Below are 10,155 nucleotides of genomic sequence, written 5' to 3' on the forward strand. Positions count from 1 at the left end.
CTGGGAGAGAGGCAAGGAAGAGAAAGAGACAGAGCCACATCCAAGATATCTTGAAGCTATTTTATCTTGGAGGAAATTCATCCCGCTATATTGCAATGAAGCAGATTATCATTAGCAGATGAATGAGCTGTTTGAGGAGGAGGTTGCACTTCTGTGTCTCCCAATCAATTAAATAGTTAACTCCATGCTTTCAACATCCAATTCTGGACTTTAAAAACAAACAATAATTTTTTAAAAAAAACTACAGCATTAACTATGAAGAGCCGCATCCAGTTTGCAAACAGTCCTTAAATTGACAGCTTTTCCTAACCCACAGAAGAAACTAGATTCCAAGAACCAAACCATTACCAGTTGTGGTTATCATTTGCTTTGGTACATTACTGTACCTCTTCCTATCCTGTCTGATTCCCCCCCGCCCTCCGAGCCTATTTATATTTTTATTTAAGTAAATCCCTTTTGAAATGCATTAGTGAAGAGTGTAGAGTTTAAGTGCTTTGATGATTATGACAATTAGGACATCTATGAAAATCTTTAGCAATAGGTTATTTCAACAGCCTGCAATCCCGTTGCTGGCTGCTGTGTTTTCTCTTTGAAAGCTCAAGACAATTGTGCACATTAGTAAAGTTCCTGCATCTGTAACCAATCTTGCCCGTTACATATTTTAGAGTGGATTATCTTCCTTCTACTCAGAAAACATTCTCAGCGGATCAGAAATATGCATACCTCAAAAGCAAGTCCATTAAAGAAATAGCTTTTTCCCTATTTTTAAAGGATAAATTATGAATATTACAAAGCTGATGTAAGTGGTAATCTCTAACATTTCCACAATCCTTTAATATTTGCGGTCAGCATTTATTCAAAGTACATGTAATTACACTATTGCGCTGCTGGTATTTTACATTTTGTTCACATAACATCTTGTGGTTGGAGAGCAAGGGATTTTATAGGATCACAAAAAGTTGCCATGGGCACAAAGAGGTGGCAATATAAATTCAAAAAATAAAATAAATAAATAAATAGAATAGAATGGTGCATGGCTTTATAAACATGGCCCATTGGTACATAAGAATGTTTTTGTGGAACCATCTAGTTCAGCGTTCACATTTCAAGAATGATTTAATCTGAGATTTCCAAGAGTTCTTAAAATATATGACTCCCAGAAAGCATAAAAGTTACCTACATCATTTACCTACATTGCATCTTATTTGCCCACTCACTCCATATGGAAGGATTCTTTGGAGACTATGTGTCATTTTCCTGGAATTTGTGAATCATCTGCAACATGACCATTACCCTTTATTCACTCCTAATACAACTTTTTGTTAGAAGAGAGGGACTCTACGTCATGTAGACCAGGGTGTCAAACTCATGTTGTGACGGCATCGTCATGTGATGTATCATGACTCCTTTGCTAAACAGGGTGTGGGTGTGGCCAACATGTGATGCATCCGGCCCGCGAGCTGTGAGTTTGACAGCCCTGATGCAGACTGATGGATAGGGACAGTGGTGGGATTCAAATAATTTAACAACCAGTTTGCCCAGGGTCAGGTTGGCTGTTGTGGGAGGTGTGGTCCAACCTGACCCTGTGTGAACAGGTTGTTAAACCACCAACCCACTATCAAAGTGGATCCTGGGCGCTGCAATGGAACGGCTGGCACGAGGGAAGGAGAAGGAGCAGGAGAAGAAAGAGGGAAAGCGGCCTACTTCCCTCGTGATCCATTTTGATAGCGGAGAAGTGGGTAATTTAACAACTGGTTTGCCTGAACTGGTGAAAACCAGCTGAATCCCACCACTGGACAGGGAACATGGGAAAGGTACTCCAAAAACACCTGGAAGGACAGGAGGAGGAGGAGGAGGAGGAGCAGGGAGAAGAAAGAGGGAAAGAGGCCTTTTTCCCTCACGATCCATTTTGATAGTGGGGGGGAGGGTAATTTAACAACCGGTTCGCTCGAATTGGTGCAAACCAGCTGAATCTCACCACTGGGATCATGGGAAAGGTACTCCAAAAACACTGGAAGGTCAGGGGTTACTTATGGGTATTCTATAAATGTCTTATGTATCATTCAATGGTGGAGAAAGGATGGCTGTCATATGACAGAGCCAGTTTGGCCTAGTGGTTAAGGCACTAAGCTAGTACAGGTAGTCCTTGACTTACAACAGCTTGCTTAGTGACCGTTCAAAGGTACAACGGCACTGAAAAATGTGACTTATGTCCATTTTCCACAGTTACGGCCTTTGCAGCATCCCCATGATCATGGGATCAAAATTCAGATGCTTGGCAACTGGTTCATGTTTATGACCGTCGCTCTGTTCCAAGGTCACAGGATCTCCTTTTGTGACCTTTTGACAAGCAAAGTCAATGGAGAAGCCAGAATCACTTAACAACCGGGTAACTTAACTGATCCACGGCAGTGATCCACTTAACAACTGTGGCAAGAAAGGTCATGAAATGGGACAAACCTCACTTAGCAAATGTCTCACTTGACTACAGAAATGTTGGGTTTAATTTCAGGCATAAAATGAGGATTCTCTGTAAGCAGGTGACTGTCCGTTCAAGTCACATTTTAGCCATGAAAGCCAGCTGGGGGACTTTGGAGCGATCTCTGTCTCTCTGTCTCTCTCTCTCTCTCTCTGTCTCTCTCTCTCTCTCTCTCTCTCCCTCCCTCCCCTCTCTCTCTCCCTCCCTCTCTCTCTCTCTCTCTCTCCTCTCTCCCTCCCCCCTCCCTCCCTCTCTCTCTCTCTCTCTCCAACCCATATTCACAGGGTTGTGGTTGTGGGGAAAATAGAAGGAGGAAAGTGTGTTGGGAAATATTTGCCGCCTTGCATTATTTGTAAAACTAATAAAGGGCAGGTTACAAAGAAATACAGTAAATAAAAAAATAAACTCTGAACACATGCTGAGCTGATGAAGTAAGAAAACAATATTGCAGAACAAAATTGACAATTCATTATGACAGGATTTTTTTTCCAAGCAGACTAGGAGAAGAAAGTTTTATTATCCATGAACGTTCAGTCTACTCTTACACATTTCAAATCTGAGAAAATTCCATTTTTGCTGAAGAATCTAGCAAGAATGTCAGTCTGGGTAGGGATGATGACAATCCGTAATGCGATTCAGAGCACCCAAAGAGGCAATTGGACTTTCTGGTGTGGGTTGTTTTTTTCCTTTGAAGACGTTTCGCTTCTCATCCAAGAAGCTTCTTCAGCTCTAATTCAGATGAAGTTCCAATGACTGCCTCCTGCCAGAGCTCAGCTTAGCAGTTTCATACAGAGAATGTAGTCCTTCTACTGTAGCTGGACATCTGTAGAAAAACCCCTGGTTAAATTATGTGGAACTTGCTTCCCCACTTAGTTGCCATGCTTCTCAAACAAATGATATAGAGTTTCACTCACAATGGAACGGGAAGGGGGGGGGGTCTTTCTTTTTTTTTTCTTTTTCTTTTTTTTCTCTTCTTTTTCTCCTCTTTTTTTTTTTTTTTTAGAGAGGTGTGTATCTTTTTTCAGTTTTCATTTTTTGACTGAAAACTACTTGAGTTAATTCATCAGGAACTATGATTCATAACATAAAACAAGTGCTTCACTTATGACCGTTTCAATCTATTTTGTCATTCCTTTCACTTGCCCATAATCCTTTGGAGGTGCAATTCATGATTATGACTTAAAGCAGGGGTGTTAAACTGGTGGCCTGCAAGCCGGATGCATCATGCTTCACATAGGCAAAAAATATCGTCATATGTCACAATATGTCATGGGACGTGATCGAGTTTGACACCTGTGACTTAAAGGATTTGCACATCTTAGAGCATTATGCAGGGTTTCTTTCTTTCTTTCTTTCTTTCTTTCTTTCTTTCTTTCTTTCTTTCTTTCTTTCTTTCTTTTTGAAGGTGGAGGTCTGCTCAGGGTTAACCTCCCCAAGAATTTAAACCCTTCTTTTGATTCCACCATCTGCTGAGTTACAAAAGAGGACCTTCTTGGTGGTTGCTCTCTAATTCTGGAATTTCCTTCCCTTCTCTTTGTTGTTCTTTTGCCCAGAGGAAGAAATAGCTTTATTCTAACAAGCTGTTGGTTTTAAGATGTCTTAAAAAAAACAACAAGCAGCTTTTAAATAGGCGTAAGTATCTTTTTAAATTTATTTTCTTCAATGTTTCATTAACATGTTGTGTTTTATCATTACTGTATGGCTGTGAGCAATACAGAGTGCTACTTATCGGGAGAGTTAGGAAACAAATTCAGTAAGTACAGGATAAATTAAGAAACCTGCAACTGATGCAAAGGACCATAATCCTTGTCTGCCTGAAGGAGACAAGAACTTAAATTGTACTGTCCGGTGGCATGTCCCTAATCGATAAGCACAACAGTGTAACTGCTGCTTAGCAATTGTGTGCTCATGTGTCAAAAGCTGCCTTCCTTAGGAGAGACTCTTTAATTTGGGTGGGGAAGAGAAGAAAGCTATGTGTAGAAGGAAAAAAAAACTGAATAAAAGAAAGCCAAGACTCTGTCTCGAAATACTAAAATCTCTGTCAACAGTTCCAAGTGGATCTAGAACAAATGAGTCATTTTACTGTAGCAAATATATTTCTAAAATCAATCTGTTTGAAACAGCACATGAGCTCTTATCACAATCCCTATTAAAATATCTTTAAAAAAAAATACCATTCAGCTTGTCCAAACTTCGATTGATTGGTATAAAAGAAATGTAACACTGGGTATACCATTGGAAAACCACAAAGTGATCTCATTTCACTTTTTAATTTGTCAGTAAGAAAGATCACCTGTCTTAAAACAGAAATTAACAGATTAGCATCTCTTTTATAGCTGTGTATTTTTGAGGGATTTAAAAGTAGCCTTGTAAATGCATCAACATAGTAGCTGCCTGCAACTGATTAAAGCAGCTGCGTCTTTCCCCCAATTTGGCTAGCAGCTTCTGATCTCAGGGAAAAATGTGGCTATTTTAAAGGGGTACAGATAGATGCTCTCTTTTTGCTCTTGTGCTGCAAAGGAATTTCAGAATCAAATTCAAAGTGCATGGTTTTATAAATAAGTCATGCACATATGCATCGTGCATGCAATATCCTAAAGTCAATCTCTCATTTTTCTAGTTAAAAGAATCCCAATATTTGACCTGAAGAGAAAAATATCGGAAAAACTCTGAAAAACTATTAGCTAGATTAGACAGCATTTTGAGATACAAATTGTGTTATTGTTGTTTTGATTCAGTACAAGGATGCATACAGTATATTCATGTTGTTCAACATTGCTCCCCCCCGCCCCTTGGTCAAGTTTCCTAGACTCTTTGCTTCTGACAATGCTAGTTCTCATTTCACCATAACCTGATTGATTTTTGTTGAACATGACTGTTGTTCAGTTACAATGTACGTGGTAGATATAGCATTTTCCCCTCCTCCTTACAGCAGCCTGATACAACAGGTAACATTCGACCGTACAGATTGCAAGTCAAGGCCAATCAATGATCGTGGCTTATCAGACCTTTGAGTCAAAGTCTTCCAAAATATGAAGGCCCAATTTTCTGACCTGTTTTGTTCATCACATTATTATTTTTTTTTGCAAAACCTAATGAATGTTCCACCTTTAATTTTTCCCTACCCAACCGGAAGAACATACAAATGGGGAAAATATAACTTTGCCGCAATGTATCATTGTACAATGCAGGAGTTTCAAAACAAGGATATAAAATTTAATTTGTATTATTATCACACAGCTAAGAAACATATGTAAGAATCTTGACTTTCTGTCCACATCAGAATCTTCAAACTGCGTTGACCTGATATGCTTTCCTACTTCCTCATGCTTGAATGGACTAATAATAGCTTTGTGGCGTGACAGAGCTGAATGAATGTCATCCTCATCAATATGTCCTAGAGTCACTTTGGTATAGAAAGGTCATTGGCAGAAATAAGACTAATCTACATTCCTCAGAATTAGACTTTCAAAGAGTAATTGAATCTAAACGTGATCTTTTTTTGTATTGGGTACAGCAAAAATAACAAAGAAACCCCAAATGCATCAGAGATTCATTTAACTGGAAAGTAGGAATATGGGAAGAGACAGCCATAACTAAGTTTCCCAGGTTTCTTTGGCAAAAACATTCACCCAACTTTATCTGGGATGATGTTATTTTTGTCATGTTTAGATCCTCTCTTTCCTCAGAATGCTCAAAGTGAGTCATCATTTTTTTAACCTTATCACCATGTGAGTTAGATTGAATGAGTAAGTTCCATAGTTGGCTAAAGAACTTTCTGATTCTCCTGGACCCAATTCATTTCCTCAAACATTCCTGTAAAACTGACAGGTGTCGTTTTCATTGATTGCCAGTCTGTCTGTCTGTCTGTTTCTGTCTGTGTCTGTCTGTCTGTCTATCTCATCCATCCATCCATCTAGATGATCTCTCTGCTTGTGTTTGTCTCTCTAATCTGTCTATCCATCTGTCTCTACCTACCTACCTATAATCTGTCTGCCTGTCTATCTATCTATCCATCCATCCATTTTATACAATCACCCATTTCACCAAACAAGCGACTCTGCCTGTTCACCTAAGTGCCTCTCTCTTAAATTCTTAATTAGTTTGCTCCATTTTAAGAACATGGGTTTGCTAGTAGTTTCCTTTCAGTGCATCCCATCAGTCATGTTAGCATTATGATTGGAGAAGAGCATTTCTTTTATATCCTAACAGGAAGCTGTTATTCATTAAAAAAAAAAAAAACACATGAGCACAAACACACTTTGCAGACCAAGCAGTAGGATTACTCAGGTTTCTGCCCTGCAAACATTTATGTTGATACCAGAATATAAATCAAATGTTTTCACGTCTATGGTGGTTTACAAGGCAAAGATTGCGACAGATGGAAGAATTTGCTATTTTTCTTAAAAAATAATGTTCTGTCATTTATTTTGATAGAAATTTGAAAGAATGTAAACAATCATCATACCAGCATCTTAACATAAACAGTTCATATCTTGGTCTAATTACATAGTGGAAAACTTTTATCTGAAAGGCTTTGCAATATATCAGTGGAAAGTTTCCCAGACTTTCCCTCTAAAAGTCATAATCTTATACGCAATTCCATTCACAAAAATCCCATTTCACTCAGTGAGACTTACTGGCTACTAATACTAACTATTTGATACTAACTGGAATGTTACTTTGAGTTCGACAGTAAGACATCCTAGGACAAAAAATATGCCACAAATTCATTGGCTGACCTTGGGGAAAATCACCTTTTTTTCCCCTTATCTAAGTCTGATTTCAAATGTAAGAAACCTCCAGCACTGTAAGAAACCTTCTGCTTTGTTTCTAGGACATACCAAACCAAAAGCTAATATGAGATCACTTTTTATTTTCAATATTCCGACTGTTCAGTAGAAAATACACATCCTACGGAATATAGAATTAAATACAGATATTTTAAAGATGTTTCCCCCAGAAAGAATGGATAGCAATGCAGCATTAAATACTTGAACCTTTTTGGATTATTCTAGTTTTTACAGTTTCTTCCGTGTTATTTAAATTTAGTGTATTTGTACTGCATGTTTACTAGGAGCCATCAAGATCACAAGACTCAACTCTGCAGGCATCCTTGTCTCTGGTGATAGAATTTTGCAGGACCCATCTGTGCAGGCTGCTTTCAGAGGGAGGGGATGAGAAGAAGTGAGGTGAACTAATGTGAAACATGTTCCACTATTGTTAGAGATCAAACACTGCAGCAAGAAGTGTTATGGCTAGAGCATCTTCAGCAAGGACACAGAAACATCCCAGAAATACTGTAATTGGTTCTCTCCAGGCATAAGCACAGCAGGTGAGTGTATCGGCATAACCTTTGTGAAGATCTCCAGGAGAGCAATGGATTGGCCATTTGTCCCAAGAAAATCCTGAGAAAAACGGGGCACTCTTTGGGAATGGCAGAGGACAAAGGAAAAGTCTCAAAGCTCAAGACATACACCTCCCTCTAACTCACTGCTTTTCTTCTCCTTTGGCATACGGAGATTGGAGCAAAATGCCAACTCCCTTTTAGCATTAGCTGCAGTTATATAAGGCCACCAGGGGAAAAGCAGCCAAGAAAGGCAATAGGTCATTTGACCTCTCGCTGACATGAATGCTGCCGATGCAGTAATGCTTTGGACTTCTTGGTCCTGCTGAGGATTTGTTTTACACTCCTCCCCAACTCTTGGAGTTCCTGCTTACTCTCCGCCTCTGCCAGAAAGTACTATTACTCCATGGACATGAGGCCTTGTGTCCCCCTTATGTCCTTCCAACTGTCTCGGCTCCTGCTGCATTCTCCTGCTGCAGACACCACCCAGCCTCTGCTCAGGTTCCATCTCCGTGGATAGGCTGAGGGACCTGAACCAGGAAAGTTGCTTTCAGGCCTTGACTTGGCAAGAGTGTCAGCCCTACCCTCAGCCAGAGAACAGCTGCTACCCAGGGGATGGACTTGGAGTCTCAGCAAATGTTTGAGGTGTTTTTAACTCCCAGGGAGAGAGATCTCATAGAGGTGCCACTCACTCTCTCCAGCACCTCTCTCTCTCTCTCTCTCTCTCTCTCTCACACACACACACACACACACACACACCAAATACAAGGTGCTTTTCCCTTGAGCTTTGGGGACTGCTAACAACCTTCCCCCAGAGGATCTTGTAAAGAGAGATGATCTCACAGCTCTACATAAACTCTCTGGTTTCCAAGCCCCCTCCAGCACTGCCCCTCAACCCACAGGAAAACTTGCAAAGGAAAGGGCCCTGGACACAGCCGTTTGGAGAAACTTTCGGCAGTTAAGCTCAACCCCACTCCTCGTCCTGGCTCTGGATTCTGACGTGTGCCAGGTAGGGCTTCTCCATATCCAGGTGCCTCGGACCCTCCCCAGATATTTCTCTGGGCAGGTCTCCTTTCCACGCCGACCTGCCGACCTCCTATTGTTCACCCTAGCAAGAATTTACCTTTTGTTGCCTCCGCGCCATATCGGTGGGCTGCTTGGCATTGAAGGGGTAGGCGATGCACCTCATGACGAAGACGTAAAGCTGCAGCTTCTTCTTCCTCTCTTCTTCCTCCTTCTGCAGCCTTTCCAGCTCTTCCTTCTCCTTCTCGCTCACGACCGAAGGGCTCGGACTGGAAGGCCGGACGCTGCTCCCGCTCCGGCTGCTGGGCTGCAGCCCTCCGCTACTCCCGCCACCGCCGCCCCCAGAGCTCTCGCTGGTCCGGCTAGGAGAGAGCCGAGCTCCCGAGGTTGCCGGGGCCAGCACTTCCTTGCTGCTCTCTTCTTCCACGATCTCATCGGATTCTTCTTCACTGGACGACGGGTCCAGCATGTTGGCCGCAGACTAGTGCCCGCACTCGGCGGGGCGAACGAGACGACTGGGGCAGCGGCACAAAAGCCCGGACGGATTGCTTCTTTCAATGCCTCCCCGGCTCCTCCTGCCTGCTTTGGCAATCGCAGCTGAAAGAGCGAGTGGATCACCAGCCGATCGGGGGTGGGGGTGGGGGTGGGAAGTGGGGGAAAGGAGCCTTCCCGAAGAGCGGCGGAGGCAGCGGACGGCGGAGAACGCACCGCCGCCGTCTTCCCCAAGCTTACGTGGGTTTATGGCTTTAACTCTTGCCTCCCCAGGCGGGCTCCGCTGCTAGGGAGAGAAGGAGAGCGAGATCAAAGGCTGCTGCCAGCCAGCTTACTCTTCATCCAGGGAGGCCGGTTCGGTCCCTCCAAGCTCTCCCTTTCTCACTCCATCTCTCTCTCTCTCTCTCTCTCTCTCTCTGTGGGGATACCGGGAGAAGCGAAGGGGCTCTGCCGCGCCTTATCCTTCCCTCCGGCTCCTTTCCTCCTTACAGCAAATTCCTTGCAAGGGGAATAAAGCCGCAGCGCTGAGGAGCTCTCCGAGGTGCTGAAAAGCGAGTCACCAACTGCAGCGGCACCGAGAGCGCTCGGTCGGTGCAGCAGCGGCAGCGGCAGCTGCAGCAGCAACAAGCAGAACGGCTCACCCCTGACTGCGCAAGCTCAGTGCTGCCCTCCTCCTCCTCCCCCTTTTCCTCCCTCTTATCCGCGCGCGGGCGCCGCACATGACTGTTTGCGAAAATGAAGCCCCCACCCTCAAGAGGCATTTGCCCTTACCTCACCGGCTCCCGCCCGCCCCGCCCCGCCCCATCTCGGCGTG

At 43.0% G+C, this 10,155-nt stretch overlaps 1 protein-coding gene across 21 annotated transcripts in view; it reads right to left on the reverse strand.

Annotated features, from left to right (window-relative positions):
• The window catches only part of CADPS (calcium dependent secretion activator), a 454,502-nt gene extending 444,501 nt beyond the window's left edge, over nt 1–10,001 (reverse strand). For 14 of the 21 annotated variants that reach the window (XM_087954539.1, XM_026679524.2, XM_087954537.1 and 11 more), the window contains exon 1: nt 8,950–10,000. In XM_087954539.1, the coding sequence (XP_087810665.1) occupies nt 8,950–9,318 (369 nt within the window). In that variant the 5' untranslated portion in view covers nt 9,319–10,000. Of the gene's footprint in view, nt 1–8,949 lie in introns of all 21 variants that reach the window. The other 7 variants (XM_026679552.2, XM_087954541.1, XM_026679537.2 and 4 more) reach the window with 1 other exon arrangement.
• Between the last annotated feature and the right edge of the window lie 154 nt (nt 10,002–10,155).

The sequence above is a fragment of the Notechis scutatus genome, chromosome 2, assembly GCF_049901735.1.
Source record: "Notechis scutatus isolate UNSWTSFEM ecotype Mainland chromosome 2, rNotScu1.2, whole genome shotgun sequence".
Lineage (NCBI taxonomy): Eukaryota > Metazoa > Chordata > Lepidosauria > Squamata > Elapidae > Notechis > Notechis scutatus.